The 23,228-nt window shown below is 40.6% G+C and overlaps 2 protein-coding genes across 3 annotated transcripts; both read right to left on the bottom strand.

Moving 5' to 3' along the window:
* Nucleotides 1-89: 89 nt before the first annotated feature.
* LOC145493457 (uncharacterized) lies at nucleotides 90-6,461 on the bottom strand. Its single transcript, XM_081472929.1, has 3 exons — nucleotides 5,831-6,461; nucleotides 3,564-4,202; nucleotides 90-1,950 (listed from the first exon to the last, which is right to left on the bottom strand). Exons 1-3 carry the CDS (start codon nucleotides 6,087-6,089, stop codon nucleotides 776-778), a joined length of 2,073 nt encoding a protein of 690 aa, XP_081329055.1. The 5' UTR covers nucleotides 6,090-6,461; the 3' UTR covers nucleotides 90-775.
* Nucleotides 6,462-10,886: 4,425 nt separating this feature from the next.
* On the bottom strand, nucleotides 10,887-21,094 carry LOC145493458 (uncharacterized). Of its 2 annotated transcripts, none has more exons than XM_081472931.1 (3): nucleotides 20,563-21,094; nucleotides 14,105-14,743; nucleotides 10,887-13,259 (listed from the first exon to the last, which is right to left on the bottom strand). In XM_081472931.1, the coding sequence occupies exons 1-3, from the start codon at nucleotides 20,819-20,821 to the stop codon at nucleotides 12,100-12,102; spliced, it is 2,058 nt and encodes a 685-aa protein (XP_081329057.1). In that variant the 5' UTR covers nucleotides 20,822-21,094; the 3' UTR covers nucleotides 10,887-12,099. The 2 variants fall into 2 exon arrangements, with proteins under 2 accessions (XP_081329057.1, XP_081329056.1); XM_081472930.1 differs by lacking the exon at nucleotides 20,563-21,094 and adding an exon at nucleotides 15,970-17,436.
* Nucleotides 21,095-23,228: the final 2,134 nt, after the last annotated feature.

Genomic DNA, 23,228 nt, shown 5'->3' with positions numbered 1-23,228 from the left:
CATTTTTTTATTTTTAAAATATTTATTGTAGCATATAAATACATAACTCAATCAAAATATATCAATTCTCTATTTTTCCAATTCCCCCAAATTTTGGCATAAATTATTGTTGTGAAATGAGTTTTTGAATATGCAGACCTTCCAGGAGCATTTAAAAAATAATAGTTTATGGAAAATGTGGGGAAAGGCAAACAAAGTCAATTGTTGGGAATTGGAAAATAGGGAATAAAACATAAATCAACAGAAACAGAGACCATCAACGCGCGGTACGGATCTAGATTCGTGACCCTTTACATTAAAAATAGTGTCTTGTATTCACCGTTGGTCATTTGTTGTTTAACTGGTCGTTGTGGAGAGGTTATTTTGACAGTTAGGACACGTTGTAGTGGGCGTTGCCCTTGTAAAGGGGTGGTCGTTGTAGAGGTTGAAGTAAGAGAGAATGTATGGACTGTCTGCCGAGACGAACAACTGTGGCCGGTGTAGAGAGGTGAACATTAGTAGAGGTTGGATTTTATAAATTTAGAGATTTAAATAAATTTAAGCAATCTTCCATCCTAGGTATTTAAAGTTAAGTATTGAATACTGACGGAAAAATCGTATCTTTTCGCCTCGCACGATTTATGTGATCCCAAAGAAACAACTAAGCAAAACTAAAGAAAACAAAAACAAGAACACAGTCATGTGTCTTTTTCTGCAAAGCATAATCAAGGAAGAAATTTTAAGCGGCTCGTCGGTTATCAGCACTTACAAAATTATTTCTCAAACTTAGAAATTCTTACTCCGGAGCTATTCCATAGCACTTCAATTTTCCCAGTGTGTGGTAGCCTTTCTCGTCAGCAACAGCGTTCGGACCATTTATTCCTGTATCGCCAAACCTGAGCTCTTTGACTGGAAGTGCTGACTTATCAGTGAGAAGACCGCTGTCCTCGCGCCATACACCGTCATTCTTGTCACAGTTGCACACTCTACTGGGATCTGCGCACGAATTGGTCATTCCGCATGCGCACTTTCTGCTGCCAGGAGAGGCTCCGCCCCAGTACAGCATCTGACTAGAATCACGTGACACCCACCAGGCAGAGGGACTGGAATGGTTAAACCATAACACAGAGCCATAACACTCATATTTAATGAACTGTTCACAGTTTGAAGAGACATTCGTAAGACTGGCCAGCTGAGATATATTTGCTCCTGAGTAGTGAATGCTGCGCGAGTATGAACCATCATTTTCATATCCATCCACCAATGTTCTGCTTTCACTGTCGTGACTAATTACTGTCACGCCAACACCATTCTTGTCACTCATGTCACAGTAGACTGTAAACGGCACCAGGCCACCCGCGCCGTCTGGATCTATGACGTAATTTCCACTAGAACTGCTGCTGTATTTCCGTATCACAGAACAGGAAGAAAAAGGGGTAGTGGAAGATGTAACCTGAACACTTGCTTGTATAGAAGATAAAGCATTGGTCGCTTTACAGGTGTAAGATCCCTCATGTGATTTCTTGACACTGGAAATGACGAGTGTGTTGTCTTGAAAAATACGAGAGTCTACAGGAAGTGACGGCTTTCCATCCTTCATCCACGAGATTGTTGGCTTCAGGCTACTCTCGGCCACACACAGTAGACGCACAGGAGACCCAATCAGAGCTGTCAGCTGCGCTGGAGGGCGAACTTTAAACCGCAGTCGAGAGAATATCATCAATTGAGCTGTCGTTATCGCTTTTCCCAGGATATTCTCTGCTTTGCAGATATATATACCACCGTCCTTTCTTAACACGTTGTTGATTTTCAAGGCACCTTTACGTACTGTTGTTCTATCAGGTAAACTGCCGATAGCTTTAGACCAGGTGATAGTTGGTGGTGGCTGGCCAGTTGCACTGCAGGTGATGGTGATAGTTTGTTCTTCCTCAGCCATCAGTTGATTAGAGGAGATTGAAACCCGAGGAGCAACTGTTGAGACGCAGTTCAACAAAATAATCAAGGAAACCAATCGTAAAATCTGATAAAACTCCGTAATGTAGAAATATGATGGAAAACATAAAATACTGGGAACCATACAGAACAAGGGATATGGTCGTGGTCAATACTCGACAGGACTGATATGAGAGTCAGTTGTTCAAACAACTTCCCATAGCGTATATTTCAAAGTTGGGGATGCAGATTTAGAAAGCAATCATAACAGGCGGATTAGCGGGCTCTAGTGCAATACACGAGTGCGCGGGTATCGACTGGTCTTTGTAAGCATTTGCGAGCATGGGAGCAGTGCGTTTAAATTTGCCAGCACGAGCAGTGATCAAATTTGCCTTGAAACAGTAAGCGTTTAAGAAAATACAGATGGCGAGCAGCGAGTTCTTCGTAACTTTTCCCCTAGCCGGGATCTCTCTTTTATTAAAGGGAAACGTTTTACCCCGAGTAATCTCGCTGATACCTTCAAAAAGGGACAAACGACGCAATCACGTAGCTTCATGTGAGTCACTGAGCTTCTGTGGGTTGATGCTAAAGCTTTCTAACCCGACATTGTGAACACACCATGAGAAGAAGCGAAAAGCTACCAGACTTTGAAGTGTTGTGACATGGAAGGTTTTTTTGGTTATATAGTTCTTAGGAAATGTAAACAACTTAGCATTTAGTCTAACAAGCATTTCGAATTTCGGTTTCCATGATCGGCAAACCCCAGTCAGCGAACTGGTTTCTCGCTGATTGAATGAAAAAGGATCAAAGAGATTCAACGCTGTCAACGTAATGAAGCTTCATTCGGAGGCTGCTAGAATCTAACCAATTACAGAAACCATACAGCTCTGACCGTGAAGCTCTGAAGGTCGAATAGTAGTAGTAATATTCTTCATGTCTTCGTGTCTCTGGGTTACTTTTTGCCTTTGCGGGTGCCTTTCGCGAATGGAAGAACTCTTACGGGCGTCAGTTTCAATACATCGTCAGAAAAACAGGGAAACATGTCTCCAGAAGCTTTTATAGACTTCATGGCTCGTGCATGTTTCCCAAATGATTTCCATACGGAAATGGAGCAAATTTTAACGAGGATCCGAGCATGCGAGCAATAGCAAAACTTTTGCGAGCGCGAGCGAGAAATAATCCGAGCAAAGGTCAATTTATGCGAGCACTTTTAAATTGAATGGGACCATTCGATACCTCTAATCATCTTCACGAATTCAATATGGCGAGTTCCAGTCATAGACGATTTATGTTCTTTTTGCCTGCAATGCCCACACATCTTTTTTTCCCGGGTCGACTATGGCCATGAACATTTAGTTTCCAAAACATGGAAAATGCTATTCTGTGGTGAAAAGTACCCGCTTCAGGACTCATTCAGAACAAAACTAGCTTGAAGGCAAACCGAGGCACAGACCTCCCATCAACCATTTCGTAGTAGGGCAATGCTTGACACCAGGATAAAAATGTAACCAAATGCCCCAATATTCCCGTCCGGGAATCATGCAGTGTGAATTCTCTTTATCGACAATAAATTGTAGCACTCACACCCCAGATAATTTTGCCAGAACGTTCATTACGATATGTTGCTTATACACGAGATTTACAAAACTTACATTGCACTGTTAACTTTGCTGAAGCGCTCACACTTCCCAGCAGGTTTTCCGCTCTGCAGCTGTAAACTCCATCGTCTTCTGATTTCACATTCTTTACAATCAGAGCGCCACTGGACTCTACCACGTGACGCCCAACTGGAAGTGGCGAATTCATCTTGGACCACGTGATCCGTGGAGGTGGATGACCATCTGCTATACATTTCAGGGATGCTGTTTGTCCTTCATTGACTGTCATTCCAGCGAGAGGCTCCTGAAGAAAAGGAGCTGAGACAGTCTTGCCCCTCTCGCCCTTGGCTCCCTGGGGGCCTCTAGGGCCAGGGGGTCCTATATCTCCCGGTAATCCCGGATCTCCCGTTAACCCGATTGGTCCTTGAGGTCCCACGGGGCCGTGCTTACCCAGGGGTCCATGGGGTCCAAGTCTCCCTCGTCTTCCACGGAGGCCAGGTCTACCGCGACGGCCTGGGTTCCCTTTTGGTCCTGTTCGACATAATACGTGATCTTTAGCACAGATTTGGTCCTGCAGTTTTCTGAGCTCTTCTCTGATGAGTCGCTGTACATCAGACGTTGTTGAGTGTGGTGTTGTGGGTGAATTCACAGATGAAACACTTCGTTTGAACCTTGAAGTACTTTCCTCCTGAGCTGAAAGAAGTAACGCTATGTTGAGACTTTTTAGCCGTTAATTAGATTATGAGCTCGTGATTTCTATTTAAACAATAGAGTGTTTCTGTCGAGGAACTATCGGCTGATAGTTGCCCCGCGGAAATTTGATGTTCTTAAAACAAATATTTGCCCGAGAAGCGAAGCTTTGAGAGCAAATAGACTAGTTTTAAGAACATCAAATTTCCAAGGGGCAACTATTAGACCGACAGTTCCGAGACATTAACACTCCATTGTCTTTATTGTTTCCACTAAATTTTCTTCCGTGCGCCAGTTCAAAAATCATATTAAATTTTTTTCAACCTTTTTAGATGGAAGCCGTGAAAGCCAAATGTAAAATTTAGAAAAGAAAACAAACAAAAACCCTCTTAATACAAATTCAATTGTTTATTTTCTATCAGCCCGCTTGTTTACAGAAATATTTTCACGGACGAGTACTATCCATCCGATTATTTTCCTCGGACGGGCACTATGGGCTGATAGTGTCTCTCTGCGGATGAGCACTAACGCGTCACGTGATCAATTTAAACCAATAATCGGAGAAAATTTAGTGGTAAACTATAACGCGTGATAGTTGACGAGGCGCACCACGGATAGAAATTCAAGAGCGAATAATCTAATTGTCCTAGTATAAATCTACTGGTTGCTCAAAACTTTATCTAAATCCTCTTCACAGACACTTTGAAAACGCAAAGAAGGTACCGCCAGTTCGTTAACAAGCGCACACTGCTAGGCTGCTCGCTATTTAATATGATATTATTCATTCCTGGTTCTGACTTCTAAAAGAAATATTTTCATCTGGAGAAGTCTCTGGAAGGCTTGGCTCTCTTGAAATACTCCTCAGAGGATGCGAATGAAGAAGATTGACTTGATGCTAAAAGAAATTCCTTGACTTCACTTTAAATGAGATGGGTAACAGCTAAAATGGAGAATTAATATTTCAAAGGTCAGGATTTGAAAGGTTTAACTACAACTGTGTGATCTCTCTTGACAGATGGATTTCCTGTGCGGCTTAAGGCGTGATTTCGTTAGAATGATATCAGCGCTCTTGTTTACTTTACGTTTCTTTTATTTTTTTTCCATCAGCAAATGAGACTGACAATAGAATCAAACCCTTCAGAAACATGACCTTTTTGAGATGAGGTCCGCGAGCAGGAAGTAAGAAGTATTCCGAGCCTCGAGGCAAAAATGAATAGAAATTAAAAACGATTATCTGTCTGGGTTGAACATAAGTTATCGAAAAAGGGCCGAACATAAATATCTGCCTTAGCTCAACTGTCTAAAATACTACATTTCTTTCTTCTAACCAGCCTGCTTGCATAAATGGTCTTTGAAAAAAATTGAATCAGAAATGAGCGCGCGGTTTCGTCTTATGGCACAGAAGATATTAATTACAAATGTTTTCTCGTTAAATAATGATAAAATCGAAAGGTTCTCCCGAGTATACCTTTGTGAGCTCGGACTGAATTTCTCCTGCGAATTCTTTGGCTGAAGAAAATATGTCCCCGATCAAAACTCTAAATTCAGCCTATAGCTATATTCATTCCTGTGTGTGTGTGTGTTGGGGGGGTGGGGGGGGGGGGGGAACTATATGAAAGTTGAAAATTTACCTTTTCCTTCATTCAGCTTTTCTTCTATCGCAGCTCCCCACCGATTGAAATTTTGTTGTACTTTGCGCAGGATTTCTTCCTTCATCTGATCACAGATTGTTGTCGGGTGTGATAGCAGTCGATGATGTTCTTGTATCCTGAATTCCACATGAACAAGCGCGACACAACACACGATAGACAGCAGTAATCCCGACATGCCACACAAACTACCGAGTGATATTCTCCGCTTTGTCTCAGAAGTGCGTTTCTGTTGGTTCATTGTAAACCTCGTTGAAACGGATTCCACTCGAAGATCTCGCTCCTGTTCCCTTAGATGTTTACACGACAAATAAATTGTGCTTTACCGCTGTTGTGATCTGTAGAGTGTGCGAATTTGCTAAACTGGTGAGATTATTGTACGTGCTCGTTTAAGAGGATTTGTATGAAATAGTGATTAAATATCAGAAGGGGAAAACAGTATCATGTGACATGAGACAGTTGGGTCAACTTAAATAGAAAGGTTAGATGCCTCAGCTGAGAGCGCCATGGGGAACAATGAGGGATTGTTTTTTGTAGAAAGAAGGTTTATTTTTCTGTTGGAGAGAAAAAAGAAGAAAAGATGAAATAACTGAATAAATTACAATATTTAGAGAGGAAGCCTCGTCAGTCTTAGTTGGGTTTCATACGTTAAGTAAAGCAAAAACGCGTGAAAATGGGTTTATCGGTTTATTGCCCCATCATGTTTCCAAAAAAGCATACAAAGTGAAAATTACCCGTTACGTATTTATCTTGTTTGTATCTTTCAGGAGACTAAATACTGAACTTGCTCTGAAATGCAGAGATGCAGATATTTAATCTTGGAGAGAATGGGAAGGTAGGTGAATGTCTTTTCCACTTAGTTTGCAGTCTCATTTCATTTTCTTTTTTCAAGGCCATTCATGTAAATTACGATGCAAAGTTCACGTGTGATTCTATTAAAATGGCCGTGATCAAGAACCGCTGGCTCGCTCAAAGGCTTGGAGGCGACATGTACAGTGTGGTGTTCAAATACGAGCAGGGAAATATGAATTCAGTTTAGAATGAAGGTGGGTTGTTATATGGGATGTATGTGTTGTTTGAGGGGTTTATTATGATCATGATGGTGACGAGAAGGGTAGTGATGGCGATGGTGATGTCAACATTGGTGATGTCAAAGGTAATTACGGTGATGGTGATAACGATGACGATAACGATAACAATGATGATGCCCACTATGATGATGAAGGTGAGGACGATGATGATGATGACAATGATGATGATGATGATCATGATGACGTGATGACGTTATAATAAAGACGAGATAATGATGACGATTATGCCAACAAGAGACAATGTGCCAACGATAGAGCCAATGATATTAAAGGTGGCGTCGATAATAATGACGTGACAATAACAACAGGCCATTTTACAGTTCTGTGCTTAGTTACCTGGCCCATGGATGCAAGCGAGGCTGAAGGTGACCTGGCTTTGATACAGACCTCTCTGCCTTTCTTATTTAAATGCCAACTAGTTAGCATAAGAACAAATTGATTTACACAACAAAACCAGTGAGGTCTGTATCAAGACCAGGTCACCTCCAGCCTCGCTGCCATTCAGAGGCCAGGTCACTGAGCAGACAACTGTAAAATGGTCTATACCGACTTCTCTAATGCCATTTTATGATTACAATGATAATAATAATTATTTTATGATTAGAATAATGGTGATAATAAGGACTGTGGTTTTAACGGAAATAATTGGACATTGCAATATTCATACATTCTTAAAATACGTTGGATAACAATTATGGAACTTGTAAAATACTGGAAAATGGCTTGCATCTTATTTATTTCCTCAATAAGGAAAAACATCAGCAATAACGACTTGTGACAGCAGAATAAAGAATATAGGGAAAGAAAAGTAAATTGAAATCGAGACCTAAATGAAAACAATAATCCACTTTTTTACTCAAAACAGAAGTCTATAACTGTATTTATGTAAGGCTATGCATTAAAATAAATTTGAAGCAAAACATTTTGTGGTGGGCAAAATTTTTCTAAAGACTTAGAACATCACTATGCCAATGCTCAATATAATAACAGAATCTGTGTTGAAGGAAAGAATATATCGTAAAAGTGCTGTTACACCATGCAAGATGTCATACAAATTTCTCGCAACTATTTTCAAAAACAGAGTCGAACGGCACGAGACAGTGCACTGTGTCACAGAACCTGAAGTATTTACAGAAAGAAACTCTTGAGCATGGAAAACACTCAGACTACAGACAAATGTCAAGTTGCATTAGACGGCTGACGATGAAGGTAAGAGAGATGAATCGTGATGTATTTCAAGGATAAAATCCCTTTTAAACTAAGCTTGGTAAATTTACTCTTCAGTTCGTTTGTTCTTTCATTCGTTCGTTCGTTTGTTCACTAGTTCGCTCGTTTGTCCGTTCCCTCATGATCAGACGTATGTTCGCCTTGTTAAATTTGCTGTATTTTTGTTTACAGGGTCCGCCTGATAAACTGGCTGTCATATTCGTGGATAACAGTGGTGTGAATATTATTTTAGGAATGTTTCCATTTGTCAGAGAACTTCTTTTTGCGTTTAGTGAAAATGACAGAAGTTAAATGTCTAAATATTCTCCTTCCGGCATTCAAGATTGGACAATACTTTAAAACGAGGCTTAAAACACTCTTCGGGCTTTAATCAGTTTCCTAGGAGTTCGTTTTCGGGACATAACGAACCCGGGATAACGGGATCCCTCTTTACGAACCAAAATATGGAACGTTTTTATATTCGGGATTCTATAAGTAACAATGTTTCATATTACGTGACACATTTCTCAAATGTTTCCGTTCTCTTGCGTAACACGTGTAGGTTGTTATGGCCGCTAACTCGTATCCAGCCCTAAATGACGTCATGTGCAGTGAACTTGTTATCTTGACTGAAACAGTAGCGGATTTATGTCCAGAGATAAGGTGAGTGAGTTGTAACATGATTGGGCCTTAGGCCGATCACATACCGTCTTGTTGCTCACTAACTTTTAAAAGCTTCATACGTAGTATTTGTGCGGAAAATTTATCTTTGGTTATAGTTCTTCCCTTAAGGTTACTGCAGACCTACAGGGGTGCCTTCAGGAAAATGCTTTCTTTACGCGCTGCTTGAAAAAAAGAAAAAACACGGCAAACTATATATCATTGTAAAGCTAATAAACTGTAGAGTCGGAAACTAACAATTTATTTTGCTATTTTTGTTTTGATAGGCACGCACAAGCCTAAAAACGCAAAGATGACCTTACTTGCTAAACTGAATTACCAGTGTTACCGCGAACATTCAAACTCACTGGACATAATCAATCAGGAGATAATGAGCTAACAAAGAGTGTGAGGGTTTTTCGATATTTTTATTGGTTGCTTAAAAAATCCCTTTTAAAGTTGGACAATAGAAAATTTTCTGACTGCTGTTACTCAATGGTACGTCACAGGAAAATATTTCGATTTTTGCAAAAGCCTCACACACTTTGGGGCGCTAATGTCTGACGAAGATTTTGGCCAAATTTCGCCAAAATCCGATAAATCTAAATACCCTATTAATTCATTTGAATGAAGGTAATTCACGCAAAAATAAGCTTTGAGTATTCGGTTTCGAAAGAAATTCACTGTTTTTTGCACCTCACTGAAGCGGTTGTCAACGTGACCATGCCGCCAACCAATGAAACGCAGCTTTGAACTTCCTAGCGGGCTACAGTAACGCTTCCCGGGAATGAATGGTAAAGGTAAAGTCTGCATACGAGGCAAGTGGCCCACCAGGCCGGAGCTTATCCCGGTTTCTGTAGCATGAAGCGACTAGGAGTATTTCTACTCCCCCCTGGATGGGATACTAGTCCATCGCAGGGTTACCCCCAGCATTAAGTTCGCCGGTACCCGTTTATACACCTGGGTGGAGATAGGCACTCTGAGAGTAAAGTGTCTTGCTCAAGAACACAACACAATGTCCCCGGCCAGGGCTCGAACCCGGACCGCTCGATCCGGAGACGAGCGCACTAACCATGAGGCCACCGCGCCTCCCACAACGGGAATGAATGAGCAATGTTTATATTTACAGTATATCTTTATATCTTGCATCGGGAGTAAGGAAGTCTGTCGAGAAACATTCAGCAGCATATAAACCGGATCAGCAGATAAATGGTAAAGAAGGAAAAGGGAAAAAAGAATAATGATAGCGGAATAGTCTTGAACAGGCCTACTCGGCGAGCCCAGTCGAGTATGGATTTACACATTTAAAAAAAAGTCTAAACGCGTAATTCATTAGCCTGTTTGTTTTACAAGGATAATAATAATAATAATAATAATAATAATAATAATAATAATAATAAAATATTTATATAGCGCCAATATCCTAAAAGTTCAAAAGCGCTTTACAGTTAGAAATATTAAAAACACTTAAGACAAATAAAGTAAAAATAAAAAAATGTCGCTAAAAAGTTATAAAAATGCTTTCTTAAAAAGGAACGTTTTTAGTTTATGTTTAAAAAGGGACACTGAGGAGCTGTTCTTGATGTCAGACGGAAGAGTGTTCCAAAGTGTAGGAGCTGCTACAGAGAAAGATCTTGCGCCATATGTTTTCAAATTGAAGTGCGGAATGGAAAGAAGTTCTTTAGAAGATGAACGTAGCTGACGAGACGGAGTGTAAGGAGTGAGAAGATCACGATAAGGAAAAACACTCTTCGAAGCAGAAGATAGGAGCGTTTGGAGAGGCTGCGTTGTCAGATATCAGCGATTAAATTCGTCAGTAATTCCGCGACAATCAACTTCTGTGCCAGAAGAAGCTAGAGCAGGGCATCGACGAAACATTCGCTTCCGATTTGCGCTTGCGTTCAAATGTGGGAACGCAAAGATCGTGCAAAATCGCCTAGTCTATCACTTAAGAGACGAAAACAATCAACAAAAGCGAAGATTTCTGTTCGAGAAATTGCAAGACGTAAGGGATAAAAAAAAGAAGCGAAATACCACTCCGCGGATGAGATCAGTTGCCGCGAAAATTGTAACTGCTCAACTCAAGGGTTGACACATTTTAATTCGCTCATTACAGTTTGCGGTTCATTGACTAGTTTTAAAAATTTACGTTTTTGTGGAGAACTCGTTCGCGTTTAAAGTTTTCAAAATAATTTTTCTTGAAAAATTCAGATAAAGTAGAAGTCTTGAATTTGGTGTAAAAAAATTATTTTGGACAAAATAGGCCCTTGAAGGTCTACAGTAACCTTAAGGTGGCTCAAAACAGTTTTCAGCACTCAAGTTTTGATGGGTCATTATAACCACTCTTAATCACTTGATGTAACAATTATGGCGTCAAAACACTGCCCAATCATTGGTGAACACTTCGTTATCATTTTCTTGACGCAATAGGTTACCATAGCAACGGTATGACCAGTTGAAAACAGCCTTAATTACAGCTTTAGGGACTTATAATTCAAAAACGGCATGGCGAAATTTTTTTATGTTATCAAATTTTAATAAACATGATAAGACGCAACTTTTGGCAAAGTTTAAAAATTTCTGTACATAGGGTTCAAAGCCACTTTAAATTTTCAAAACCTTAAGGATGCTCTGAACCCTATGTGCAGATTTCTTTTAAACTTTGCCAAAATCTGCGTCTTGTCATGCTTATTAAAATGTGGTAATATAAAAAAATTTCACCGTGCTGTTTTTGAATTATAAGCCCATAAAGCTGTGATCAAAGGTGCTTTTAGCGGTTCATACTATTGCTATGGTAACCTCTTGCGTCACGAGAATGATAAAGTGTTCACCAATGATTAGGCAGTTTTTTGATACCATGGCTGTAGCATCAAGTGTTAAAGAATGGTTATAACGACCCATCAAAATCTAAGTGCTGGAAACTGTTTTGAGCCACCTTGTCACTTTATTTTCTTGCTACACTTCCCCCGCATACGCTTACATGACAACTGAAAACTTATAAGAAACTTACATTTCATGTTGCTTTGAATTAGGACTACATGTAAGGAAGAGCAGTTAGTCGCTATGGAATCAGGGATTGTTTCACCTTGTTTGGACTGCAGTTGTGTTGATTTTATTCCTGCTGTTTAGTACTAAATTAAAACCATGTGGCTGCTTTATATGATTTATATTATCCTGACACAAACAACAGGAATAGAATCACTTTTTTGGTTCCATCTAAAATTAGGAAAGAAGGAATTTTAAACGACTCATTGATCTTCGGTGCTGTCAAATCAAAGTTATTGTTATTGTATTCTACTCGTGAGCTATACCATAGCACTTGAATTTTCCGAGTGTGTGGTAACCCTTCTCGTCAGTACCGTCACTGTATGTCCCTGTATCTCCAAACTTGAGCTCTTTGACCGGAAGTGCTGACTTATCAGTGAGAAGACCGCTGTCCTCGCGCCATACAGCGTCATTCTTGTCACAGTTGCACGCTTGACTGGGATCTGCGCACGAGTTGGTCATTCCGCATGCGCAGTTTTTACTTCCAGGCGACGCTCCGCCCCAGTACTGCATCCGACTAGAATCTCGTGACACCCACCAGCTATGAGGGGTACTATCAAATGTGAATAGAGAGTGATAACACTCATATTTAATGAACTGTTCACAGTTTGAAGAGACGTCAGTAAGACTGGCCAGCTGGGATAGACTTGCTCCTGAGTAGTGAATGCTGCGTGAGTATGAGCCATAATCATCATATCCATCCACCAATGTTCTGCTTTCACTGTCGTGACTAATTACTGTCACGCCAACACCACCCTTGTCACTCATGTCACAGTAGGCTGTAAATGGCGCCAGGCCACCCGCACCGTCTGGATCAACGACGTAATTTCCACTGGAATTGCTGACGTAATTCCGTATCACAGAACAGGAAGAAAGGAACTTGGAATTAACCTGAACACTTGCTTGTATAGAAGACAAAGCATTGGTCGCTTTACAGGTGTAAGATCCCTCGTGTGATTTCTTGACACTGGAAATGACAAGAGTGTTGTTTTGAAGAGTACTGGAGTCTACAGGAAGTGACGGCTTTCCATCCTTCATCCAGGTGATTGTTGGCTTCAGGCTACTCTCTGCCACACAAGGTAGTCGCACAGGATACCCAATTAGAGCTGTCAGATATGCTGGAGGATGAACTTTAAACCGTAGACGAGAGAATATCATCAATTGAGCTGTCGTTACCGCTGTTCCCAGGATATTGTCTGCTTTGCAGATATATATACCACCGTCCTTTCTTGACACGTTGTTGATTTTCAAGGTACCATTGTTTACGGTTGTTCTCTCAGGTAAACTGCCGATCGATTTAGACCACGTGATAGTGGGTCGCGGCTGGCCAGATGCACTACAGGCGATGTTGATAGTTCGCTCTTCCTCAGCCATCAGTTGATTAGGGGAGATTGAAACCCGAGGAGCAACTGTTGAGACACAATGTTAGACGAAATAGTTAATTATGAATTGATGCTGCGCCTGCAAAGCCAAGCACGACGTCGTGGACAATACAAGACACAGCTGATACATAAATATTCACGAAAAGGGATGTATAATTCCAAACCTTTTTCAGATGGTAAAAAGAGAAAAATATGAATCATTTTGTGCCTCCGGCCAAACTTTTAATTTGGCGCCAAAAAGTGGGTCGCCCGCGTGTGGCAACTCACTCTTTGATCGCTGCCGCCTGCAGGTAGAATAATAGTTGTTATTTTGAACATAATATGCTGTTCCTCGTCAAATATACCCAGAATTCTCGAGTTTAGCATGAGAAGAGGCCAAAGCAACTTTAGCATCGTCTTTCCATTTTGTAAACTGCGAAGAAAAAGATTATTATCGTGGTGTCATTCCATTAGGACAGTTTGGTTTTAACTGCCTTTCACATTGCGGGGACAGCCACAGTATGTAAGGATCTCAATGCTGATATTTCGAAGTTGGAAGCACGGATTTAAACAGCAAGCTGCTTAACATTGTGAGTTCGAGTAAAAAAATGCTTTATGCAATACTAGCCAACAGTGGCCACGCAACCCCGCTACCCCGGGTCGAAACCCGGATTTAAGATTTTAGTAAAAAATACCAAGCAAATGCTCTACTGTGCTGGTAGGTATATCCCGCTGAGGGCAAACCGAGGTACAAACATCCCGCCATGTTACATGAAAATGTAACCAAATGCCTCACCACGGGATTGATGCAGTGTGATATTCTCTTTCTCTACAAGAAATTCCGACACTCTTATGAAGATATGCTGTTTATACACGAGATTTACAAAACTTACATTGCACTGTTAACTTTGCTGAAGCGCTCACACTTCCCAGCAGGTTTTCCGCTCTGCAGCTGTAAACTCCATCGTCTTCTGATTTCACCTTCTTTACAATCAGAGCGCCACTGGACTCTATCACGTGACGCCCAACTGGAAGTGACGAATTGATCTTGGACCACGTGACCCATGGAGGTGGATGACCGTCTGCTGTACACTTCAGGAATGCTGTTTGTCCTTCATTTACTGTCATTCCAATGAGAGGCTCCTGAAAGAAAGGAGCTGAGACGGTCTCTCCTTTCTCGCCCTGGGCTCCCTGGGGGCCTCTCGGGCCTGGAGGTCCTATATCCCCCGGTAATCCCGGATCTCCCCTTAACCCGATTGGTCCTTGAGGTCCCACGGGGCCGTGCTTACCCGGTGGTCCCTGGGGTCCAGGTCTCCCTGTTCTTCCACGCAGGCCAGGTCTACCGCGACGGCCTGGGTTCCCTTTTGGTCCTTTTCGACATAACACGTGATCTCTAGCACAGATTTGTTTTTGCAGTTGGCTGAGCTCCTCTCTAAGGAGTCGCTGTACATCAGAGGTTGTTGTTCGTGGTGATGTGCGTGAATTTACAGATGAAACACTTCGTTTGTACCTTGAAATACTCTCCCCCTCACCTGAAAGAAGTAACGCTATGTTTAGAGCAGTTAGCAATTAGATTATGAGCTTGCGATTTCTATCGCGTGATAGTTGACGAAGGCGCATCACGCATAGAAGTTCAAGAGCGAATAATCTAATTGCCTTAGTGTAAATCTACTAGTCGTTAAAAACTTTATCTAAATCATCTTCAAAGAGACTTTGAAACCGCAAGGAAGCGGCCGCCAGTTCGTTAACAAGTGTACACTGCTGAATAGCGTAGCCAATCAGCGAACGACATTGGAAATAGAACGGTTTTAGATTTAGATACCGGTATACTAAAAAGTGATATAGATCTATTGTACGTCGTGGACGTACCAAATTGCTCTCTGGAAGGAGCATGATCCTGATACCTTCTCTGTGTGACACAACACAATTCCCAAGTGTTGATTTAATTTGGTTACAGTAATGATTTAGTCGTTGTCATTAGCTTGTGCAGTTTAGTATAATATTATTCATTCCTTTTTCTGACTCGTCAGAAAGGATCTGGAAGTGTTGGCTCTCTAGCAATACTTCTCTGATAATGCGAATGAAGAAGATTGACTTGATGTACAAAGAAACTCTGAATTTAAATGAGATGGGTAACAACTAAAAAGGAGAATTAATATTTCGAAGGTCTGGATTTGAAAGGTTTAACTACAACTGTATGACCTCTCTTGACACATCAATTTCCTGTGCGGCTGGAGCCGTGTTTTCGTTGGAATTATAAAAGCGCTCTTGTTTACTCTACGTTTCTTTATTTTCCCCATCAACAAATGAGGCTGACAATAGAATCAAACACTTCAGAAACATAATCTTTATGACATCAGGTCCGCGAACAGGAAAAAAGGAGTATGAATGGAACTTTAGAAACGATTATCTGTCGGGGTTGAACATATGTTATCGAACAACGACCGAACATAAATTTCTCCCTCAGCTCAACTGTCTGAAATACTCCATTTCTAAACCAGCCTGCTTGCACAAATGGTCTTTGAAAGAAACTGGACCAGAAATTAGCGCGCGGTTTCGTCTTAATTACAAATGTTTTCTCGTTGAATAATGATAAAATCGAAAGGTTCGCGCGGGTATACCTTTGTAAGCTCGGACTGCTTTTCTACTGCGAATTCTTTGGATGAAGAAAATACGTCCCGATCAAAATTTTACATCCAGCCTATAGCTATCTTCATTCCTGCGTGGAGGGAGAACTATATGCCAATTGGAAATTTACCTTTTCCTTCACTCTGCTTTTCTTCTGTCGCAGCTGCCCAACGATTGAAATTTTGTTGTACTTTGCGCAGGATTTCTTCCTCCATCTGATCACAGATTGTTGTCGGGTGTGATAGCAGTCGATGATGTTCTTGTATCCTGAATTCCACATGAACAAGTGCGACACAACACACGATAGACAGCAGTAATCCCGACATGCCACACAAACTACCGAGTGACATTCTCCTCTTTGTCTCAGAAAGGCGTTTCTGTTGGTTCATTGTAAACCTTGTTGAAACGGATTCCACACGAAAATCTCGCTCCTCTTCTCTTAGATGTTTACGCGACAAATAAATTGTGCTTTACCGCTGTTGTGATCTGTAGCGTGCGCGAATTTGCTAAACTGGTGAGATTATTGTACTCGCTCGCTGAAGAGGACTTGTCTGAAACAGTGATTAAACATCAGGAGGGGAAAACAGTATCATGTGACTTGAGACAGTTGGGTCAACTAAAATAAAAAGGTTAACTGCCTTAGTCGAGAGCGCCATGGCGAACAATAAGGAATTGTTTTTTTGAAGAAAGAAGGTTTATTTTTCTGTTGGAGAGAAGATTAAAATAAAAGATGAAATAACTAAATAAATTACAATATTTAGAGAGGAAGCCTCGTCAGTCTTTGTTGGGTTTCATACGGTAAGTAAAGCAAAAACGCGTGAAAATGGGTTTATTGCCCCATCATGTTTCCAAAAAAGCATACAAAGTGAAAATTACCCGTTATGTATTTATCTTGTTTGTATCTTTCAGGAGACTAAATACTGAACTTGCTCTGAAATGGGAAGGTAGGTGAATGTCTTTTCCACTTAGTTTGCAGTCTCATTTCATTTTCTTTTTTCAGGGTCATCCATGTAAATTACGATGCAAAGTTCACGGGTGGTGCTATTAAAATGGCCGTGATCAAGAACCACCGGCTCGCTCAAAGACTTGGAGGCGACATGTACAGTGTGGTGTTCAAATACGAGCAGGGAAATATGAATTCAGTTTAGAGGGTGGGCTGTTATATGGGATGTATGTCTTGTTTGAGGGGTTTATAATGATCATGATGGTGACGAGAAGGGTAGTGATGGCGATGGTGATGACAGCATTGGTGATGTCAAAGGTGATGACGGTGATGGTGATAACGATGACGATAACGATAACGATGATGATGCCCAATATGATGATGATGATGATTACGACGATAATGATGTTGACGATGATGATGATGACGATGATGATGATGACGATGATGATGACGATGATGATGACGATGACGTAATGACGTTATAATAAAGACGAGATAATGATGACGATTATGCCAGCAAGAGACAGTATGCCAATGATAGAGCCAATGATGTTAAAGGTGGCGTCGATAATAATGACGTGATAATGACAATACCGACTTCTCTAATGCCATTTTATGATTACAATAATGATAATAATAATTATTTTATGATTAGAGTAATGGTGAAAATAAGAACTGTGGTTTTAAAGGAAATGATTGGACATTGCAACATTCATACATTCTTAAAATACGTAGGATAACAATTATGGAACTTGTAAAATACTGGAAAATGGCTTGCATATTATTTATTTCCTCAATAAGGAAAAACATCAGCAATAACGACTAGTGACAGCAGAATAAAGAATATAGGGAAAGAAAAGTAAATTGAAATCGAGACCTAAATAAAAACAATAATCCACTCTTTTACTCAAAACAGAGGTCTATAACTGTATTTATGTAGGGCTATGCATTAAAATAAATTTAAAACAAAACGTTTTGTGGTGTGCAAAATTTTTCTAGAGACTTAGAAGATCACGATGCCAATGCTCAATATAATAACAGAATCTGTGTTGAAGGAAAGAATATATCGTAAAAGTGCTGTTACACCAAGCAAGATGTCATACTAATTTCTCGCAACTATTTTCGAAAACAAAGAGTCGAACTGCACGAGACAGTGCACTGTGTCACAGAACCTGAAGTATTTACAGAAGGAAACTTTTGAGCATGGAAAACACTCAGACTACAGTCAAATGTCAAGGTGCATTAAACGGCTGACGATGAAGGTAAGAGAGATGAATTGTGATGTATTTCAATGATAAAATCCCTTTTAAACTAAGCTTGGTAAATTTACTCTTAAGTTCGTTCGTTCGTTTGTTCACTAGTTCGCTCGTTTGTCCGTTCTCTCATGATCAGACGTATGTCCCCCTTGTTAAATTTGCTGTATTTTTGTCTACAGGGTCCGCCTCATAAACTGCCTGTCATATTCGTGGATAACAGTGGCGTGAATATTATTTTAGGAATGTTTCCATTTGTCAGACTGAGAACTTCTTTCTCGGGTGACTAAGGTGCTTCTATTGCGTTTACTCAAAATGACAGAAGTTAACTCTGTCGTAAATGTCTAAATATCCTCCTTCCGGCATTGAAAATTGGACAATACTTTAAAACGAAGCTTAAAACACTCTTCATGCTTTAATCAGTTTCCTAGGAGTTCGTTTTCGGGACATAACGAACCCGGGATAACGGGATCCCTCTTTACGAACCAAAATATGGAACGTTTTTATATTCGGAATTCTATAAGTAACAATGTTTCATATTACGTGACACATTTCTCAAATGTTTCCGTTCTCTTGCGTAACATGTGTACGTTGTTATGGCCGCTAACTCGTATCCAGCCCTGACGTCATGTACAGTGAACTTGTTATCTTGACTGAGACAGTAGCGGATTTATGTCCAGAAATAAGGTGAGTGAGTTGTAATATAACTGGGCCTTAGGCCGATCGTATACCGTCTTGTTGCTCACTAACTTTTAAAAGTTCATACGTAGTATTTGTGCGGAAAATTTTTGTTTGGTTATAGTTCTTCCCTTAAGGTTACTGCAGACCTTCAGGGGTGCCTTCCGGAAAATGCTTTCATTACGCGCTGCTTAAAAAAAAAAACACGGCAAACTATATATCATTGTAAGGCTAATAAACTGTAGAGTCGAAAACTAACAATTTACTTTGCTATTTTTGTTTTGATAGGCACGCACAAGCCTTAAAAGGCAAAGATGACCTTACTTGCTAAACTGAATTACCAGCCTTTGTGTTACCGCGAACATTCAAACTCACTGGACATAATCAATCAGGAGATGGTGGGCTAACAAAGTGTGTGAGGGTTTCTCGATATTTTTATTGGTTGCTTAGGAAATCGCACAATAGCAAATTTTCTGACTGCTGTTACTCACTGGGACGTCACAGGAAAAATATTTCGATTTTCGCAAAAGCCTCACACACTTTGGTGCGCTAATATCTGACAAAGATTTTGGCCAAGTTTCGCCAAAATCCGATAAATCTAAATACCCTATTAATTCATTTGAATGAAGGTAATTCACGCAAAAATAAACTTTGAGTATTCGGCTTCGAAAGAAATTCACAGTTTTTTGCACCTCACTGAAGCGGTTGTCAACGTGGCCATGCCGCCAACCAATGAAACGCAGCTTTGAACATCCTAGCGGGCTACAGTAACGCTTCTCGGGAATGAATGAACAATGTTTATATTTATAGTATATCTTTATATCTTACATAGGGAGTAAGGAAGTCTGTCGTGAAACATTCAGCAGTATATAAACCGGATCAGCAGATAAATGGTAAAGAAGGAAAAGGGAAAAAAGAGGAATGATAACGGAATAGCCTTGAACAAGCCTACTCGGCGAGCCCAGTCGAGTGCGGATATTTACACATTAAAAAAAAAAAAAAACTAAACGCGTAATTCATCGGCCTGTTTGTTTTACAAGGATATGGAAAAACACTCTTCGAAACAGAGGATAGGCGCGTTTGGAGAGGCTGCCTTGTCAGATATCAGCGATTCGTCCCCGAATTCTCTTTCTCCTCCCTTACCCCCTCCCCTTTATACACCTGCTACGCAGGCTAGTAATTCCGCGCCAATCAACTTCTGTGCCAGAAGAAGCTAGAGCAGGGCATCGACGAAACATTCGCTTCCGATTTGCGCTTGCGTTCAAATGTGGGAACGCAAAGACCGTGCAAAATCGCCTAGTCTATCACTTAAGAGACGAAAACAATCAACAAAAGCGAAGATTTCTGTTCGAGAAATTGCAAGACGTAAGGGATAAACAAAAGAAGCGAAATACGACTCCCCGGATGAGATCAGTTGCCGCGAAAATTATAACTGCTCAGCTCAAAGGTTGACACATTTTAATTGGCTTATCACAGTTTGCGGTTCATTGACTAGTCTCAAAAATTTACGTTTTTGTGGAGAACTCGTTCGCGTTTTAAGTCTTCAAAATAAATTTTCTTGGAAAATTCAGATAAAGTAAAAGTCTTGAATTTGGTGTAAAAAAATTTTGGACAGAATAGGCCCTTGAAGGTCCACAGTAACCTTAAGGTTGCTCAAAAACAATTTTCAGCACTCAAGTTTTGATGGGTAATTATAACCACTCTTAATCACTTGATGTAACAATTATGGCATCAAAAAACTGCCCAATCATTGGTGAAATATGCCCCCGATCAAAACTTTACATTCAGCCTATAGCTATCTTCATTGCTGCGGGGAGGGAGAACTATATGACAATTGAAAATTTACCTTTTCCTTCACTCACCTTTTCTTCTGTCGCAGCTGCCCATCGATTGAAATTTTGTTGTACTTTACGCAGGATTTTATCCTCCATCTGATGCCAGATTGTTGTCGGGTGTGATAACAGTCGATGATGTTCTTTTATCCTGAATTCCACATGAACAAGCGCGGCACAACACACGATAGACAGCAGTAATCCCGACATGCCACACAAACTACCGAGTGATATTCTCCTCTTTGAGTCAGAAATGCGTTTCACTTGGTTCATTGTAAACCTTGTTGAAAGGGATTCCACACGACAATCTCGCTCCTGTTCTCTTAGATGTTTACACGACAAATAAATTGTGCTTTACCGCTGTTGTGATCTGTAGCGTGCGCGAATTTGCTGAACTGGTGAGATTATTGTACTCGCTCGCTGAAGAGGACTTGTCTGAAACAGTGATTAAATATCAGAAGGGAAAAACAGTATCATGTGACATGAGACAGTTGGGTTAACTAAAATAAAAAGGTTAAATGCCTTAGTCGAGAGCACCACGCATGGGGAACCATAAGGAATTTTGTTTTGAGCAGGAAGTGTTCTTTTTGTTGTTGTTGTTGTTGTTGTTTTTGGAGAGAAAATGATTTTCTTGTTGGTGTTTCGTCACAGAAACTAAACCTTGTGTTCCTTTTAAAGTTTTCAACCGAGTCCGGACAAGAGTTTTGGACGTTGCAGTTGATTTGCTATTATACATGAGAAAAAAGAAAGTTTCCAGCTGCGACTGCCAATAGTATTGAATTTTTCAAGCGGATTAAGCAGTTGGAACTAATCTCATAATCTCATAGAGAGCTATTAACTTTCTTTGTGGTCATATTTGCAAGTTTTCCTTCTCAAAAATCTTGGATAGGTCACACTGTCATATTCACCTGGTCACGCCCACTGAGTGTGTACCTCATTCCAAAGTTCGATTGTTACGGTTGTTACAACGTTGGGCCCGGTTCAAACGTCGAAATTTTCACAAGCCAAACCTAATAGCCACAATAAAGTACACGTTTGAATCAGTTAAGTTCGACAGATGTTATTTGGGTCGAGCCGAATTAAGTTCGACATAGCCAGTCGGTCAGTTCGACTACGGAGCGATTCCGATTCAAACGCCGAACTTTTCATGTACCGAACCTGATGTATACATTACAAATACATTAAATAAATTACTTTTTACTCAGAGTTCTGCACGTTCCCTATTTTTGTCATGCGCACACAGCTTGTTTTGATCTTTTTGGAACAAAATGGCGGGAAGAGCATGAGGATATGTGTTCCTCTTGCTTCAAGAGCACGAAATATACTTGCTTGATGTACATAAACCACTTCTGTATGCGGTGTTCCGTATTTGAAAACGATGAGAGTATAGTGGGTTGGAAAGCAGGCAGTTCGGTGGCGTACTGCGAGTCATGTTTTTGAGAGAAAATAACAAAATAAATGAATCGTGAAGAAACCGACGACAGGAAGGAAATGGACGAGGAACTGTGATGTTCCTTTGGGAATAAGCAATAATAGAAGGAAAACCAAATTCAAAAATCGTCTTCGGTTTAATGCTAACTGCATCTGGAGTCACCTTCTTCGACTTCTTCTACCCTCCCTTTATCGCACTTGCAAGAAAAGAAAGCTCATCATTTCCACAATTTGTCTTTTGCCACATTTTCCCGCCATTTTGGTCAGCAATAACCACCGTTTGCAAGTTCCACTAAATTAGGTTCGACGTTTGAATCAACTGCCGAACTTAATTATTTGGGTCGACCCAGATTGGTATTAGGTTCGGCACATACAAAGTTCGACGTTGCAACCGGGCCTTAGAGGAAGTTACAGGCTTCCCTACGATCCAGATACTTCCCTACGATCCAAAAGTTCTTTGTGCTTATTAACAGCTCGTTATTGCTATTCAGTTTTGCTCATGGTTATGAGCACCTTAGATACCAATAGTAATCCAAATATTCTGTCTCAAATCAAATGGGCAACACGAAGTAGCTCGCTTTCACGGAACTCCTGTATAAGCTTTGACCAACTTAGTAGAGCAAAAACGTGTGAAAATGAGTGCATTGCCCCATCATGTCTCCAAGAAAGCCGCGTAAAAACTGCTAAAATGGTCTTGATTGAAATTTATTCTCTGTGGTATTTATCTTGTTTTTATTTCTCGTGATCAAGAACCGCTGGCTCCCTCAAAGACTTGGAGGCGATATGTACAGTGTGGTGTTTAAGTACGAGCAGGGAAATATGAATTCAGTTTAGAATGAAGGTGGGCTGTTATATAGGATGCTTGTCTGGTTTGAAGGGGTTTGTTACTATCATGGTGATGACGGAACGGGTAATAACATTTGTGATGTCAATGATGATGATGATGATGATGATGACGACGACGGTGGTGGTGGTGGTGTTGTTGGTGGTGGTGGTGGTGGTGACGATGGTGATGGTGATAACGTGCCGATGATGATCATGACCGTTTCCCGAAAATCATTGTTCCTGTGGGTTGAAATGTTCAAATCAAGGGCCAACTCAGCTTTAAGATTTAATTTTCGAGAAATTTTGGTAAAAAACTTTAGGAAGCACTTATCCTCTAGCCTTCGTGTTGTTTCGTTAAAAACGTCGCCTGAACTTCGACTGATTTTCGTCGAAGGGTTCTTTTAAAGAAGAACAATCACAGAGA

The sequence above is a fragment of the Orbicella franksi genome, chromosome 7, assembly GCF_964199315.1.
Source record: "Orbicella franksi chromosome 7, jaOrbFran1.1, whole genome shotgun sequence".
Taxonomy (NCBI): Eukaryota; Metazoa; Cnidaria; class Anthozoa; order Scleractinia; family Merulinidae; genus Orbicella; species Orbicella franksi.
The sequence above is the reverse complement of the archived record's forward strand: the minus strand, read 5'-3'. Positions and strand labels throughout refer to the sequence as shown.

Excerpts from the sequence above, each read along its gene's own strand:
- LOC145493457 (XM_081472929.1), bottom strand. The coding sequence starts at position 6,089 with ATGAACCAACAGAAACGCACTTCTGAGACAAAGCGGAGAATATCACTC. Across the intron at positions 4,203-5,830 it reads AAAGCTGAATGAAGGAAAAG|CTCAGGAGGAAAGTACTTCA; the intron begins GTAAATTTTCAA and ends TACTTCTTTCAG. Across the intron at positions 1,951-3,563 it reads AGCAAAGTTAACAGTGCAAT|TTGCTCCTCGGGTTTCAATC; the intron begins GTAAGTTTTGTA and ends GCGTCTCAACAG.
- LOC145493458 (XM_081472931.1), bottom strand. The coding sequence starts at position 20,821 with ATGAACCAAGTGAAACGCATTTCTGACTCAAAGAGGAGAATATCACTC. Across the intron at positions 14,744-20,562 it reads AAAGGTGAGTGAAGGAAAAG|GTGAGGGGGAGAGTATTTCA; the intron begins GTAAATTTTCAA and ends TACTTCTTTCAG. Across the intron at positions 13,260-14,104 it reads AGCAAAGTTAACAGTGCAAT|TTGCTCCTCGGGTTTCAATC; the intron begins GTAAGTTTTGTA and ends GTGTCTCAACAG.